Below are 18,351 nucleotides of genomic sequence, written 5' to 3' on the forward strand. Positions count from 1 at the left end.
TACATAATTTTGTTATAAGCTTGCAGAATATACAACTGACTCACTACGAAAAACAAGATGAGAAGTAAACAAAATTAACTTGTCATATAAATGTAAAACTTACATCACGATCAAATGGAGAATAGCCATAGCAAGCAGGCCAGTTTTAGAACTTTATATATGCTGATATAACAAAAGACGAGCGTCATCCCAGCACTGTCTTGTCTTCGTGAAAAAAATGCACAATTTTATTACCTTCTCGGAGGACTCGGTCTCCGTGCAGTTTTATTCGAATTTCTTCTTTCAGCTGCCATATTAACATCTGAAAAGAACCAACCAACCAATTTGTACAAAACAAAAATACACTTAAGAACGTAAACATATCTGAAAAGATTGATTTATGTAAATGTTTATTAACAATGATGTTTTACTGCAATAAGCAAATTTGCTTACAGACAGAATTTTCAGACAAACAGTCACAAACGAGCATTTGAATTATGTACTCAACAGTGCAAATTTTTGGTGAAAATGGTATATTTGTCACAAGCTTGGAAAAATCAGCAAATTAGGAAAGAATGCTCCAGCACAGCCAAAGTAAACTAATTATCACAGATCTTCACACCCAAGGTTTGAAAAAAATTGATAGCAACAAGTTATCCCTGGAAAACGAAACTCTGCTTATTCCAAGATAAATATTTTCAGATGTACCAAATATTTATTAGTTTGAACGGAATGAGTGGTGCAATGTTACCACATTCAGAATAAACTCTGGATTACCACAGCATAACATACTTGGATGCCAAACATGCCAAAATAGTGTTAAGATACAAATGCGCGTTTTCAATTCCATTCATTTGAAAATATGGGCCAATGCACTAATACACAGGGTCCAGAATAAAATGAGCATAGTCAACAGTTAAGCAGTATACTCCTTTATAAAGCTTCTTTAAGGATTGTAAATCCCAATGCATTCACAGTATACATTTGAAGACACTTGCAGTTATCTCAAGTTCTTACCTAATCTGTACCCTCTACACATTCGTTCGTTCTCTCCTTGCACGGCAGCTTTAGCATCCTCAACACGATCAAACTGCACAAACCCAAATCCATGGTGCATTGACAAAGCTGCAAAATTAATGTTGTTAATGAAAATGTACATACCTGTGGGATGGAAAAATTCCAGATGTTCAAAATTCTCCAGTCAATAGAGCAAAATAATTTCCCTTGACCCTTGCAAGTTAAACTGGCAATGTCTAGTTCACAAAAGAACAATAGAAACGATGTTGAAGTCCAATCATTCTTCACATGGCCAGGCAAAATTCTCGTGCAGAAGAAAAAAATTCCAAAAATGTTGCGACCACAGCAGCTTATCCTTAAGTATCAGCCGCTTGCAGACAATACTAGAGTGATGCCCTTGTGCTGAAGCCAGGCATCAAAACCAACAACACAATTACTGTCAAAACCTTGACAACGTCTTGAAATTGAAAACCAACTATTAGCTAATTAAAAATCAGACTTGACAAGTCGATGATTTGTAGTAGTAAACTGGGATTTGCAGAACATATTTAAAATATGGATATGGTTAACATTTAAACAAATTCCAATTTATTCCAACTTTCAAAATCCAATTCTAGCTCGATGCAAAATTGTGAATGTCCTTTGGTTCATCTCACTATCGCAGATGATTTCTATATTTAAATTAGTCCACTGCACGCATATTCCATATAAATCTGTACAAGTGTTTTCATTTTAACATATTCAATGGACTACTCAAAATATAATGAAAATGAACCAAGTAAGGTACTGTATAAGATGGCAGGGTATACTTTGATCAAAGGCATCTGTATTCCACATTAAAACATGTTACCAACAGCACTTTGCGTTTAAACACTAACAAATCTTTAAGATGGGGATTTCAACATAATATAAGCAACTAGCCAGCAGCTCAATAGAAGTGTCTGCATTGTCAGGGTAAAATCCAAGGCAACAAAAGCATTTCTTCAATATAATAAGTTCATAAACATTAGAAAGAGAGGATTCACAGTCACAAAACTGGAACCAAACATGACATCAGGATTTGGAGCAGCCCAATTCATTTTAATCTGAATCTCATTAGATTTTGAGCACGAAAGGACAAAGCACGGTTGACAGCGATGAGAAACGGTACGTTATGTGTGCGCACATGAACATTCAGCCAATTATCTAACCTCAAAGCATAAACCGAGTCACAAGGGAATGGAGAGTCCGAGTTCTAAAAATAGGCTGGGACGTTTTTCACTGGATTATAGGAGGTCGAGGGGTGACCTTAGAGTTTTATAAAATTATGAGGGGCATAAATGAGGTGAATAGCAAAGATCTTTTCCGTAACGTGGGGGAGGTTCAAAACTAAGGGGCATATTTTAAGGGGACAGGAGAATGATTCAGAAAGCACGAGGAGCAACATTTTTGCCAAGTGGTTAGTGCATGGAATGAACTGCCAGAGGCAGTAGTGGATGCAGGCACTGATACATTTAAAGAGATTTGGATAAGTACATGAATAGAAGAGGTTTGGAGGAATATGGACCAAATGCAGGCAGGTGGGACTAGCTTAGTTTGGAAACATGGTTGACGTGGACTAGTTGGACCGAAGGGTCTGTTTCCATGCTGTATGACTCTGACAGGTTCTCAGTTTAAATACAGAAATGAAAACTTAAATTCCCCGTATTTGCCAATAAAGTTAACAATGTCAAATATAGTCATTCCTTAGCTTAATGGGTTACACAGGTGACAAACTAAAGTAGCTGAGAAGGTGGTTACAAAGTATTATTCCATGGGGATATTATTTAGTAGACATTGCCATTTTAACATCAATAGAACCTCTGCTTTATACAGGCCAATCTTCAGAAATCCACATACACGCTAATAAAAATACAAGTATGGCTATCCAACATGCAATACTTTTAACTTTCAGAAATAAACAGATTCAAAAGCTGTGTGCTACTAGTTGGCATCTGCATGATGGAAGAGATAGTGTCAGAAGGATGGCTTACTGTCAAAAAATAAAGCAAAAACGTCCAAATCCATTCAAGCAAGTTAATTTTTTTAACCATGTATCAAAGTAGTCAGCAGCAGCAGGGAACCCAGATATCCAACGGAATAATACATAAAGCGAAGACTCACGTTCCAACCGCATCCCTTCCAATGTGGCACGACATTTTTGTGCAGTATATAGATCAGGGTTTCAGTGGCTGGTAATAGCCACGATATTTTAAGATACCAAATGCAGTTAGAATAGCACGTGCAAAAGCACAAAGATAAACCATTCTGAAACAGTACCACAACTATTCTGAACTGTGGCTCAAAATGGTGGTTCTGGGCGGGCATGCCAAACATTTGGAAATTCAAATCAAGCCTGCACGAAGAGTTGAAACATTTCTTTCTAATCCTAAATGACACAAAGATTCAGAAATGGAGGACAGCAATTATGAGGGCAACACAGAAAAGTTGCAATGGGGGTCATACGTATACTACTTTTCTTCCCACAAGTGGTCTGATTGTAAAATGCACTACCCAGTGTGGTGGACACAGATCCGACAGGTGCCCCAATAAATAAAATTATTCGAGTTAGCTCAAAAAGATTGCAGGACCACAGGGAAAAGAGCTAGGCAAGTCAGTCAGTCTTACAGACAGCCAGGATGGACTCAATGGCTCAAATGACCAACTTTTGTGCTGTAACCATTCCAAGGTTGACATTCCACATCCCACATCCCAATTCTTAAATTAAGACTGGAGAATGCTAGACAATGCCACAGAAATTTTCATTTTACATCAATATCATAACCAACCCAGAGAATTGCATTAGGACGTGGTCAACAATTAGAAAAGTGGAAATGAATGGCTTTCAGTTCCAAGGAGTGAGTGAGCGAGCGAGCGAAGATGTGTTCACATTATAGCATGAAGCAGCACAATCCATGTAGAATAAAAAGTCAGAAAACAGCATTGATGATCAATAGAGAAATGCAACTATTTCCAGGTTACCCAAACAGACTTCCAAGTGGGTAGAATCAGGTTTACGTACTCACTGTCATGATTGTGAATTAATACATTTCTATTAAAATTACTGTGACCTCTGAGTACACGTAAGACAGAATGAAATTCAAACTAAGAAAACATGACCATGAAACCATGTTCACAATTCTTTCAGTACTAAAATTTTAGAAATTTGCTTTTACCATTTAGCAGATCCTAAGTATAAGGTCATTCATGCTGTTCCTGTGCCTTTAATATGATACTGTAAAACATTACACAATCAGAAAATCACTGCACCAAATGTGAAGCAAGAAATATTAGGAGACCAAATGCCTGGATAGATATAGGTTGAGACAGTTTGGGGAAAAAGGGTGTATTCACAGCCAGTTTGACTTCTATTATGGAATAAACAATTATCAACAAGAGGCATACCATGTTAGGCAAACAAGGTAATGGTGGAAATAATAAGCCAGACAGTTTCACCTTACTGTAAACATTAAGCGTATAAAGCAAATTGTAAAGAATTGCTTGTACACAAATAGACAAGCCAGAGAAAAAAAAAACAGGTCCAAGCCCGTTGTCTGAATTGAGTACAACTATATTTTAACAAATCAGCATTTTCATTGTTAATGCTGAAAGGTTGATCATAAATGTTCTCACTGTAAAACTGCTCAGGAATACCAAATAAACTACAATATTTCAGCTCATAACAGAAGCCAGCATATGATAGAAGGGACTTGTATCAGACCATACTCCATGGCAAAAATAATTGAGTTCTTGGCTATAGAAATTGGTAACAATTAAATAACTGTAGTTGCCAGCAACTTAATTACTTTGTGTGTCCATTTATTAACCACAGTAAACTAGCATCTTTGGACTGAAGAACCAAAATAGAAACCGTATGAATCCTACACCTGAGAGGCAGCAGTTGGCTATTTCTCCATCACTTCATAGCAGAGGAACGAAAATGCATATCTGGCCAGCATGGGACTTGGAGCGATTTTATGCCACCATTGCTGGGTTCACAGCAACATAGAAAAAAAGGAACAGCATTTGGCCTTTCAATCCTGCTGCCATTCAGTATCATGGCTGATCACCTTACTCAATACCCTGTTCCCACTTTCACCCCACATCCTTTGATCCCTTTAGCCTGAAGAACCTCACCTATCTAATCTTTGAAAATATTTACTGTGTTGGCATCCATCCCCTTTCTACAGGAGATAGTTCCAGTCTCAAGGCTCTCTGGTTGAAGTAATTTCTCCTAATTTCAGTCCGAAATGGTCTACTCCATATGGTCAGACTGTGACCCTCTACTCAACAGCTGTTCTTCAGAATGAGCTAAAACTATTTACACACACTCCAGGTCTGAAGAAAGCACCTGCCATATTCCTTACTTCTGTAACAAAAATCCATCACTAATCTCCAACACAGTTCCATTAAGCCACAAGAGAAGTAATTGGGAATCTGATGGATTCTACGAGTCTGAGCGGTCAATGGAAGCAATGCATAAGGTAGAATAGCAGACTAAAACTTGTATCTTTATTGCTCATGAGTAAGCCTAAGCAAAATAAGGTAGCGGTGTTTGGTGGGTGGGAGGGGGGTGTGCTTCGAATGAGCAGAATTGATAATCAAGCCATAATTCCACCAGAGGGCTGAAATTTTTCATCCCTGCTGTACCATGGGATGAAAACGACTTCCTCTTGAATAGCTGAAAACCACAACTTTAAAGATAATTTGAAATAATTGTTGAGAACTATTGAGAAATATGGTCCACCCTGCTATACATTTACTAACGTAAAACATTGTTCTGACATTTAATTCGCAGAAGATCAGTAAATGCTGCCACACGTAAAACATGCTGTCACTGAAAAGTTGATACTTTTCTAAACTTGAGGCATGGAACAAAATGAGATGTCAATCCTAAGCTCAACAATCCCGTGATTGTTGTGCTCATCAATCCATATTCAAAACCATTTTCAACAGCAAGCAAGATTTCAAGCGCTGAATAAACTTGAAACAAAATATACATAAATCAAGTAAATATAAATTTCAGTTGGACAGACAAAAAGTAAACAAAATTTCATCTTTCTGCTTAAGAAAAGTCATGAATAGGTTTGGACAAGTGTCAAAACTAATTTGTTTCACAGAAGTAACATTTGATCTCTAAAATTACTTTTCACAATTCCAACTTAATGATCAGCTTCACTTACTATTTTATGTCATGCAACTTGACCATGTCTGTCTACTAGTCCAAACTATCTTGTTCAGAGATCAACTAAACTAAAACATGCCATATTTTGTCTCAACTTGCAAAACAAGCTCCCTTAACTACTGGAAAAAAGGTTTGTGTCATAGCCACCGATCACATCAAGTTTCTATTCTAGTAGGTCACACAAAGAATACTGCTTGTACATTGGAAAATTTTTGAAAGTTTCAAATCTAAACTAAGTCAATCCAAAAATTGATATTTCAAGTGTGCTAAGAACAGGAGATATTCATAAGAATCAGATTATCCAAACTTCTTCCACCATAGGGAATCATAGGTCCAATCAAAAACTTCTGTTTCAATACAAAGCGAACTCTGATCTCATAAATGATGGGCTACCATTGCCATATGTAAATTCGTAACAAGCAATTCTTAAGCTGGAAAATAAAGGTCAGCACTTGAAACTGGCCAAGTCAAGCAGTTGGATAGAGGAGATGGAGATACCGATTGTCCCATTCCATTTCAGAAATATCTGACCAACAGGTGATATTCAGGGGAAAAATGGAAGTAAAGGCAGACAATATCTGGCAGGTTTGCTCGAGAAGAAAGCTACTGAATAAAAAAATACTTAGGTGGACTAATCAATCTCCCCAGCAACATGAAGCCAAACCTGAATAAAGATACTAAGGAAATGAATCTAAAACTGGATAAAGCTTGGTTCATTGGATCAGGGATGGGTCCAAACAATGGAAAGAGAACACATTCCCAGAAGTATCCCATTTACACAAGGTAACAGCTTTCACTCACAAAAACACAAATAAGCAAAGGCAGTAGCTAGTCTTACCCAGCGATTTTCTTTTACAAGTTCAGCGTTGAAAATGCTAAATTTTCTTCAAAGACAATTTATTAAAAAAAAACTAACAGCCTCTCTAGGACTAATGGTTTAGCCAGCATTTGTTACTCGTGCAAAATTGCCCTCAAAAAGTGATCGACTTGTTTGAATCACTGCAGTTCAAAATGTAAAAATTCTGACACAGAGAGCATGTACAAGGTATGAATCTTGGACAAGCACTTATAAGATGCTCCCATACATCTGCTGCCTTTCTGGTAGAGGTCATGGGTTTGGAAGCTGCTGAATTGCACCTTATATGCAGCATGCACAAGGCAGTTGCAAATAGGGGTACTGATCAGGCAGGCTATTTTGTCCTGGATGGTGTAGTTTCTCGAATGTTGTTGGAATTGCTTTCGTCCAAGCAAATGGAAAATATGCGATCACATTCCCAACTGTAAACATTATAGATGGTGGACCATGAGGTGGTGAAATGTTGCAGCAGATTTCCAACTTTCTAACTTAATCATGTAGCCAGTCATCTCTCAGTGGTCCGGTTCAGCTCGTCAATGCAGGTCCCAAATAATTGTTCAGTACTTCAAACAGAACCAGCTGGGATGACAAGTTCAATTTTGTTCTCCACAACTTGAAATCACAGGTTATTCCCAGTTTCTTCCCTCAAAAAGTCAATTCAACAGACAGCCACCTGAAAGTCAGCCAAGTGGGAACCTATCATCCTAAACAGCACACATCAATGCACTACGCATACAAAATCGTAGCCAAAAAGTAGAAAAATTCACTAGATCAGTTCATAAAATTTAAGTAGAAACTCAATTTGTTATACCCAGCCAATAACCCTGTTCAGCATTTCAAAAGTGACCTCAAGAACTTAGTTCACACAAATAAGGTAACAAAAACAATTGCCTTGCTAATTAGCAAGGCTCAAATGAAAGCCATTAAAATCAATGATATATGAGGATTCCGGGGGGGGGGGGGAAACAAGGTCAATTTAGCCTTCAATAATCCCAGCTGCAAAACCTTTAAAAATTGTAAACTGCAGTCCCCACTCCTAAAAACAGTAAAACGTGGTGACAAAGAGAACCATCTCCAAATAAGAAAAGAAAACGCAAAATTAAAATAAGTAAAAGCACCAAGTTTTATAGCATTGTAAATTTTGTTCAATGACAAGTTTAAATTTTGATGAGTGTGGCTATGTTAAGGGAAGCTGTCAAGCAGAGTATGTCAACGACCTATTTCTGTACCTTACTATGACTAAAAGAAACTTCAATTTGCAATTCAATAAAAAGGAACATGCTGAATTAAATCAATTCACGCCAGAATGCAATTTTGCACACTGGACAATAAGTCAGAATGCAATCCACATAGAAAATTAACAGTGTACACACGTCCTCACAGTAATGCCTTTGTGAGATGATAACAGCGAACAGCAACAGTAAATAGGTGAAAATTAAGTATTACAACACATTAGTATTCAACTAATTGTGTCCTGTGTAAGTACATCCTTGGTAAATTTCATTGGAGCAAGTAGGTTAGAAACCTGCAGGTCATACGCAAGTCTCCCTGCCTTCGTCCCACACATCCTGATGTGAAGATAGTCAGCCTTATTTTGGGCAAAACAGCCAAATCCATTACTTATTGTAGATCATGTGACTGAACTTCAATAAACCAAACTTACCTCATGTAGATAAATCCATTTAAACATATTTGTCTTACAAGTTTTACAAAATATCCACTACATGCAGTGGGAATTCAGAGATGCGCAGGTAGCAGAGGTGAACAAACCAATGCTTCCAATTGTTTTAGCATATTGCTCCACCCAATTTATTGGGTCAGAAGTTTTCTTAGTCTTGGTGCCTTCCGAGTGGAACCGCTGCTAACGTCTCGGGAGCAAATGGCATCGACAGTACGACGAAGGTATAATAGTTCAATTCTGAAATTGTGGTAACATACCTTTGAAGCAGTAACAGGTAGGACATTAAAAATTAAGTATTAGACTCAGTTGGAATGTCTAATGTTTCCAGATACTAACCATTTATCTTGCCGTATTTAATGAACATATCTTCCAAATCCTTCCTCACCATGGAATCAGTGGGCAAATTTCCAACAAAAATGCGCCTCTCAAGATCTCGAGGATCAGCGCTGTCAGTCTTGTTACTTGCACCACGGTCTCCACGCATTCGGCGTTCTCGGGACGGGCTTCTGCTTCTTCTCCGGGACATCATTTAGAATCCTTTACGTGCTTTACCACGTGAAAGAAAAGACAGAAAATTGCCATTTGCATTAGATTTTGAAACTTTGAGGGGGAAGCAGTTACCAAAAAAAAGTGCCCTTGCAACTTACAATTAGATGACACTTTTAGATAGTTAAGAGCTACCACATTAAAGGTTTAAAAAGTGTAAAATTGTTCCCTACATTTCATTGTACAGTCAGTAGGTAGCTAACAAAATCCCTTGATTATGCAACTTCTGATAAATATTTACAAAACAAAGGTAATTTTTTTTCACAACTAAATTATTTAAGACTCCTGTATGCTGTTTTGAAAACATACGTTTCAGCTTGCCCACTTAGTTCTCACTTCCTGAAAAATCTGATCATCAAGGATCAAAACTGTAAAAGATGACTGATTATTGCAATTCTATTAATTCAGATGACAATTAGTTAAAGGTAGAGAACTAAGCAGCAGTAAGTTAGTGCACTCCTTCTTTGCCATACAGCCAAGTTTGCTGGTTATCAAGTTCTACGTAAAACAGCATACAAAACTCATGTTCTGACAGTACCTTTGGCAGACAGGTTTATATTAAAAAAAGTGTCTTGAAAAATGAAGACAACTGGAATGCGCCAGTTAGATTGCTATGGCCCACCATTATAACCACGAGTACAATAGTTTCTATTAAGGACGCACATTACTCCACCACATTTGGAACTGACATTATTATAGATTTTATGCAGTTTTATAAACTGACAAAATTTGCAAGATGCTTAAATAGAAATTTATATTCATGAACTTGTGCCTATTCCAAGTAGCTTGCACAAGCAAGTGCAGAGTACAATTCCATTGTTCTAAGAATACTGTTCAAATTAAACTTTAATTACTGAAAGATAGATAAATTGCTTGAAGACTTCAAAAGAATTTAAAACTTTGTACCATGTAGGAAATCAGTCAAGTTACTATCCTAAAAACAGCTTCATAATGTACTGCCCACTAAGGATGGCTCTTACACAAACATCCCCTTAAAAAGTGTCCTATCCTCTAATTTGTATTTTACCAGAACACAAGAGAATTGCCATCCCCCATGCATGCTGCTCGCCAGGTTTTCAATCCTTGTGTATTTCTTAGTCACAGACAATAAAATATTTTGACAAGTTAGGCATGATACAAGATAAACATATCTAGAATGTCTTTATCCTCATGGAACACACTTCACCGAATCGTTCCAGCCATTTAGCCCCAGAGAGCAGTTAGCAGGCAACCTCTTAGTCTGCCATGAAGATAAGCTAATGATCTTCTGGTGTAAAGAATGTCAACATGATTCTGTAGTGTTTTTTTAATTGTACATCTTCAGGCTACGCCATAAGTCGCAAAACATGCATTTAATGTAGATTACACTGCATAACATTTCTGAATCATCACCTCAAACAGAAGTCATGCATAGATTTTCAGAACCGAAAGATCTCCCAGATTACCTCTGTATGGCCTGGCAAGTATCTGGTAGAACCTGATGGTCCTCCTTGTATTTTGCCCTTTTGCATTATTTAATTCTTTTCAATTTGACATTTGTAAACCCCATCCCGCTATTATGGCATTCAACAAACTAAACAACAGCTGTGATGAGAAGCACAAAAGCCACATTAACAGAGAAAATTGACATCTCTAACCATACTAATGGGCAGTTTCTTCTGTTTTTCGTTAGCTGAGAATCAAAGCTGTGGGAAGACATTATGCTTACATGACATGCAGAAGTTAAAATGACTAAATAAAACAAATCAGACAGAATCACTTTGGCTTAAGAGCCATTGAAAAAGGTAAATAAAGAGAAATGAAACTGGTGTAACCACATGCATTTTCTAACCGTTGACTATCAGGTCTTAAAGTTTCATCGTAGCATTTGAAAAGTTACAAATGTCAGGTGAACAAAAATCATCTAAATCATGAAACAGCTGAAAAATTGATTCCCCCCAGCCAAAACATTTTGCTTTCTGAACATAATCTATTCTTTGCTTAACTCGATTGATGATCGGCAAATGTTGCCAATATTTGTTGAATTCTGCCCAGAAGAGAATTTACAGTACTTGTGTGTGCAACTGTCGCTTGTGTCCACGAAGAAAGGCTTTTCATGGTTGGAAAATTGAAGATTTCTCGATCATTTTAAGGCATCACTTAACTGTAATTTACAACGTGCAGTCATACATGGATGGACAGAATTTTTTTCAATGTCTTTTTGTGTAAATTGTCTTTTCAACTTTTGTGTAAGTGCACTAAAATGATAGGTGAGAAAAATAGGCAAGCCTGGAAAGAATTATCAAGCTCAACCTTGTAAACCAGTTAGTTAGTGTAGACTTCCTGTCCCTTAACACAAGGAACAGGGTGTCTTCTGTGGCATGAATTCTACTGTGTAGTAACATTCCAACAGTGTCGATCATGAAGGTTTTGCACGTTACCTTCACGATGCAAATAAAATACATCATATTTAATGTACCCACAGACTGAGAAAATGATGCTGTCGAGCTTTCGCTTATTGCCCTTTGTATCTATTAAGCACTGTTTCTTAATAAGCACAGACTATCTTAAAGTTTGATAACAAAACACTCCAGTGCTGATCTGCAACATGTTAAATTTGAATCGTACCGTCGTCATACATTCGATCTCACCTTTGCGAAGTAATGTTGTGTCTGTAGAATAGTATACCAAGCTGCGGCTTACAGCTTGAGAACTGGAAATAAACTGGACTCGTCGACCCCATACCTTTGTGGCATTGGAGGTAGAACAAAAAACGCTTACAAACATGGACAAAACGATACTTTATTCGGAAATGCACACCGGAAGGTGAATTCCACAGGAGGTAAAAATGCACGAAGAGAGGAAACAAGTGTGCGTGGACGTGGGCAGACACCAGTAAACGATTTGAAGCTAAAGTGTTTCAAATGGTAACCTAGAAATACACGCAAATGATTACGAAAACTATCGGAATGAATAACGAACCAGTCTCGATAAAGTGCACAAAAAGAAATCAGTGTCATTCTTCCCGCCCCAAACAGAAACCGGGTAAGCGAAATGCTGTGAATGCCACCACTGAGCGGGACCGTGAAGACTGGTCGGCCATTTTAAAACGCAGCAGTCTTCACTGTAAGAACTTCGGACGTCTCCACAAGATGCCGCCTCTTTCTTGTTTTGCCCCCCCTCCCTGCTCATTTTCACGGCCCGTCGCTGTGAGGCAAATGTCACCGAGGGGTAGGATGCCCGGCACAGCATGACCGAGCGACCTTCCTCCACACCGGCCAATGTACGGAAAGGGAGGGGGGTGAGAAAGAATTGGAGCAAAAGCAAAACACAGCAAATCGACCCCCTCTCACACACACACACACACACACAAACAGACACAGGGCGCCCCCTCCTCACCCATCGCCGCGTCCGACCATTCGCCGGCGGAGCAGGCAACCTGCGCGTGCGCCGTCCGAAAAAAATCGCGCCAACCGAGAACTAGATCCGTGCCTGCGCCTTCTCCAGCCCCAATCATTCCGTCCGGTTAAAAAAACACCAAGTCAGACCAGACGATGCAGAGTGACTCGCGACCACGAACCACCAGACAAACCTAGCGCCCAGCTAGCCTACACACACCTGGCGGTGTCTGAATCAGCAGCGTGAGATAACAATGTGCCGGTGCATCGCCCACCCTCAAACCCTGCTGGGTGAAGGAGGGGTGACTGGGTGGTGGTCGCGAAGGGGGGGGCGGGGCAGGGCAGGGGGATGTCTTCGCCCTGAAGGGCCGAGATTTCTGCGTCGTCGACCCGCGCCATTCCGAATCGTAAAAACGCTCGCCGAAACCGCCCTTGTAGTAAATCGGGGCCGCAAGGGCGAGAGAATCGACGGACGAGAAAGTACAGGGGAAAGCAAGGCTGAAGATCCGGGACGAAGACGTGAGGTGCAGTGAATCGGTGCGGCATGTCAAATGTTCCGCGGTCGTCGGGTGCGAATACGACTGTACAATTCGACCCGCCCACCACCCCACTCCTTCCCTGGAAGGTGGAGGGACGAGGTGATGACTGACCTGCCCGGGAACAATAATCCCTCCGCCATTTTGCCCCCCACTACTCCCACTCACTTTCAACAACTTGCCAGGAACACGGCTTCAGGACAGCAGCACCTCAACCTCCGCCGGCCTCCTCCACACACAAGCCTCCGAGATTCATAAGCCCTACCACCCGAACTCATCCTCTCCCCAGCTTCCACCTCCTTCCCCTTGGTCGTGTCGGCCATATTGAGCCATCACTCCCTTTGATATAAAGGCGATCGGGCCGCCATCTTACAGGCGGCGGCTTTCGCTCTAACGGCCGAAAGGGCCAGCTCACGTCCCCAAACCAGCAGGGGAAAATACGCCGCCACCACCCTCCCTTCTGGCCCCTTACCGTCGGCCAACGCGAAGCTAACAACCACCGTGGTGCAAACAACACTTTCGACCTCTCTCCCTACAGGCTGCTACTGGACACTCCGCCACAGTCTCCTCACTGAGGAAAGCCGCGACTCCTGTCAGGCGCATGCGTGTTGGGTTGGGAGGGTGTGTGAGGGCGTTGACCTAGACTGCGCATGTGCACTAGGAAGTCGGTGTCTTGGAGACGTGTCCGCGCATGCGTCGCTCTCTGCAAGGGAGCCGCGTCGTGACGGTACTGAGCTCACTGCGCCTGCGTGGTGTTTGAGGCCGGCTGTGGACGGTCTGGTGAAGGAGTGATGCTAGCTCTGGCAGAGACTGTAACCCCACAGACCCTGCGTGGAATTGCCAGCAGTGTTGGTGTTTTTTTTACGGCACAGAAAGTGGTATTTTATTGCACTGAGTCCGTGATCCTGACCGAGCATCTGTTTTCTAAGATAGTAGGAACTGCAGATGCTGGAGAATCCGAGACAACAAGGTGCAGGGCTGGATGAACACAGCAGGCCAAGCAGCATCATAGGAGCAGAGGGGCTGACGTTTCGGGCCTAGACCCTTCATCAGAAAAAGCCTCCCATTTCCTATCACTTGCCCCATAGCTTTGTATGGAATTTCCCATCAACCTGTTTGAATGTGTCATGACGCACCTCAGGAGCAGGTGAGACTTGAACCAACGCTTTCAGTTCTGAAGTAGGGTCGTTGGACACGAAATGTCAAGTCTGCTTTCTCTCCACAGATGCCGCCAGGCCTGCTAAGTTTCTGCAGCAATTTGTTTATGTTTCAGATTTCCTGTTCGCACGTAGCGTTGTCTGTTATGGAGTTTCAAGTTCTGTCTAAATGGTGCTTTAAATGATTTGATGGTTCCTATCTCTTTTAGTTAGGGAGTTTCAGAGTACCCACCGTCAAGTGAAAAAACTTTCCTTAAATCCACACTAAGTCTGTTTATTGACCCCTCTACAAGTGATAGTGGTGGGGGGTGGTGTTGTGCATTTCTTTCTGTCTGCCCCACATATCTTTGCATGCCTCGATGAGGTTCACTTCTGGCTTAGACAAACAGGAGGCTGGAAGAACACAGCAAGCCAGGCAGCATCTGGAAGAAAGAAGCAGTGTTTCAGGTATTACGTTTCTTCTCTTTTTTAAAAAAAGCAGCCCCAAAACCATTTTCTGAAGAAGGGCCTAGGCCTGAAACATCAGCCTACCTGCTCCTCTGATGCTGCTTGGCCTGCTGTGTTCATCCAGCTCTGCACCTTGTTATCCCAAAACCATCTAGTCTCTCTTCGTAGCTGAATTGCTCCAGGCCAGGCAATATCCTGGTGAATCACCTCTGGTCACAGTACTCCAGCTGTGGTGAAATTAATGCTATGTTCTGTTCTATCTTAACCTTTATTCAGTGCCTTGACAAATACACGCAAGTATCCAATATGGCTTCTTATTCCTCACCTTGTCTATCTGTCCTGCAGCCTTCAAGGGTCTATGGACCTACACGCCAAGGGCTCTCTGATCTTTCTTTACTTCCTACCATTCAATGTGTACTCCCTTGCCTTGTTAGTCCTCTTAAAAATACACTTTTCAGTTTTTAATTCAATTTGCCACCATTCAGCCCATCTGACCCGCCTGTCTTTTCATCCATAACTTTCCTCCTTGCTACCTTCTAGCCACCAATTTTTGTCATTTCTCAACTTAACCATCATACGACCTACGTTAATGTCTAGATCATTAATGTACATGACAAACAGCAAGGGACCCAGTAAACAGAGCGATGCAATGACAAAAAACCTGCTCTCTTTTGGACTGAGAATGTGAAATATTTTCTGGCTTCTTTCTTTTGGCACTCTTCTCAGACAGCTGAATCTTTCTCCTTCAATCTCCTTGTCCTTTGCTGGTTTGTGTTGCTCTTAAAAGGCTTTGCATGTGAATTATTCAATTGCAAACATGGGTGATTTACTGGTGATGCTTGATAATTGCAAAATATGATGGTTGGTTTGGTGGTGGAAATAAAGCCCATTCAGCCATGTGTAAGAGCACTTCTGGATAGAAAAAGAATTAAAATCCCTATACCCCTTCAACTCCATTTTGATTTGGCCCCCCTCTCTTCCTCCCTCCCTTTTGATGGTTTGCATTACCCTTAAAAGTCCCTACAGCCTTGCCACTCCCTTGTGTTGTAAGCTTTTCTATCCCACAAAAACCCTTCAAGATATCTGTACACCTCCATCCTGCAGAACTTCATTTTCATCACTCCATCATTGACAGTCATTGCCTTCGGCTGCCTTCAACACAAATGCTCTTTCTAAGTTTCCTCTATCTCTATCTCTCTCCTCTCCTAAGTCATAAATGAAAACCTGCCACTTTGATGAAGCATTTGGTCACCTATTTTGAAACACTAAAAGTGATAAATGTTGTCTAATAAATTTCTTTGGAGCATCTTGGGACATTATACTACATTAAAAATGTCATAAATGCAAAGTTTTTTTGTTTCCTGCCACAAGTTTTTTATTGTCTGACAATGTGTCACTGTGCAGATAATGGATGAGCTCTAAGCATATGACTTTTAACTGTATAATTAAGGATTATCTACATATTTTCTTTCCTGTACTTATTTTACTCTGTCCTTGTTTGTCGTCATTACAAAATGCCAATGATTCTATTTCTCTTCTCAGAAAGTTCACTCTAGTCACTGGATTTCCTCCTACGTATTTGTCTCGCTTTCTGAATCCTCTTTTGATACTGCTGTAACATTTTGTCACTTTCACTTGTAAATCTCAACTGAGTTCCCAGCTCTGGCCAGCTGCACAGACTGTGGATTATTTAACCGTTCCACACCTGCCTCTGTGATTTCACTGGTGGTTCTGATCTGTCATCTTTCACACTGACAGCCGGCTACCCCGACTGCTGTTCCAGTGTAACTAATAATACTTTCAAATGTCGAGGTGTATACAATTTAATATCATGGAAATGAATAGAAATATTAAAATTTATTTTTCATTATTTATTGTTCTTTATAAATCTTTTATTTCTGTTATTATATTGTTTCAGATTCCTTTCACTGAGTACAGGAAGATATGACTGCAAAATGGCACTTCATTACTAATTCAGTTTGTGCTGCTGATGTGAAGCTGAGTTTAAACCACTTTGTCAGTCATAATGAAAGAAGGTTTTGATTATCTGCACTTTATCTGTCTGAAGATCCTTGCTACTGCTATAGCAGCATGAATAAGAATGTTCCATATCCAAGCATTGACAAGCACATCACTGGCTACCAAGTTATACATCACATAATTTTTATCTGCCGCATCTTTTCACCTATTCCATTTGAAGAGATCCTGTGTCTCAATTTATTTTGTTTAAGCTTTTGCTTCTAGGAACGTATGAAATAGAATTAGCTTAGTAGACATTCTCGTTATTATTCACAGGCAAGTAAATTAATATATATCCTTCTTTATTCTAAGGGATTATTTTCCAATTATAGTTTGTCCTTCTGAAATATCATGAATATATGATTTAAACAGACACAAAAGTGTTCTTTGCTATGTTCATAGTATTCTTTCCTTCAACCACAAAGCTATTGGCTAAAACTTCACTGCAGAACTTGAGTACATAATGAAGGCTCGCCCTTAATTTAAATTCAGATTTCAGTTACTGAGAGTTTTCAGTTATTTCAAGTTAAGCACCATCTCCAATTTCACAACATGATCAACAGATTAACAATTGCTGTTTTGCGACTGTGATGAGATTTTAAAAGGAGAAACCCGATGTTAGGACTGAAAGGTGTTTGTGAAATGCAAGGCAGAAGAGATTCATAAAGATAGGGTAGGACAGAGTAAATGAGGGTATCTAAAATAATCCCAGGATACAAAGTCAACCTAGTGGGGTAACAGTAAGTCATTGAAAGTTGGAAAGTGACACGTTTATCCCAAATGTATGCTTTATTCATAAAATTTGTACAGAATTTGCAATAAAATTCAACTTGTCTTCCTGTAGCATATTCAATACTATTATAATAGTCTTAATATTTGCAAAATATGTTCTGTGTCAGGTATACAGTCAAGTGCAAAATATTTCAAACTAGAAATTACAAAACATAAGCTTTTCTCTGTAGAACCATATTCCACACTTAAGTCCCTCAATTCAATGTCAATCTTGTTTTTCTTCATAATTGTAAGGGCTACATATATTTTTGGAAGTATTAAAATGGAAAATGTTAGTTTAGATTGTTAGTTTCTTCTTTACAACTGGAAGTAAAAGTGGAACTGTGATGTTCATTCATTTGTGGTATGAAAATACGTAACCTTTGGAAGAAGCTGGATATGATGCTTTTTGAGACTAGCAGGCTTTAAGTGCCTTTTATGTTCAAGAAAAAGAAATGCCCAGATGTGGTTGGTTGTGAGCAAGTTTCATTGCAGAACTGAGAAGAGACCATTGGGTTCCAAATCTCTCTCCTCTCTTTCACTCTGAAGGAAATAGGTTAGAAACATAGAAAATAGGAGCAGGAGTAGCTCTTGAGCATGCTCCATCTTTCAATGTGATCATAGTTGATCATCCAACTAAGTAGCCAGTTCCTGATTTCTCCCCATATCCTTTGATACCTTTAGACCTAAGAACTACCCTACTTGGCAACATTCAATGTTTTGACCTCAACAGGTTTCAGTGGCAGAGAGTTTCACAGGTTT

At 39.8% G+C, this 18,351-nt stretch overlaps 1 protein-coding gene and 1 long non-coding RNA gene across 5 annotated transcripts in view; one reads left to right on the forward strand and one right to left on the reverse strand.

Moving 5' to 3' along the window:
* The window catches only part of ncoa5 (nuclear receptor coactivator 5), a 37,383-nt gene extending 23,586 nt beyond the window's left edge, over positions 1-13,797 (reverse strand). For 2 of the 4 annotated variants that reach the window (XM_020511311.2, XM_048608616.1), the window contains exons 1-3: positions 13,668-13,797; positions 9,073-9,282; positions 235-301 (exon numbers count right to left, since the gene is read on the reverse strand). In XM_020511311.2, the coding sequence (XP_020366900.1) occupies positions 235-301; positions 9,073-9,265 (260 nt within the window). In that variant the 5' untranslated portion in view covers positions 9,266-9,282; positions 13,668-13,797. Of the gene's footprint in view, positions 1-234; positions 302-996; positions 1,105-9,072; positions 9,283-13,667 lie in introns of all 4 variants that reach the window. The other 2 variants (XM_020511308.2, XM_048608615.1) reach the window with 2 other exon arrangements.
* A 69-nt stretch (positions 13,798-13,866) lies between these two features.
* LOC125485519 lies at positions 13,867-17,661 on the forward strand. Its single transcript, XR_007264220.1, has 2 exons — positions 13,867-14,342; positions 16,718-17,661. It is a non-coding gene; the product is annotated as an uncharacterized LOC125485519 (long non-coding RNA).
* The last annotated feature ends 690 nt before the right edge of the window (positions 17,662-18,351 follow it).

Source organism: Rhincodon typus, chromosome 19, assembly GCF_021869965.1.
Source record: "Rhincodon typus isolate 14 chromosome 19, sRhiTyp1.1, whole genome shotgun sequence".
Taxonomy (NCBI): Eukaryota; Metazoa; Chordata; class Chondrichthyes; order Orectolobiformes; family Rhincodontidae; genus Rhincodon; species Rhincodon typus.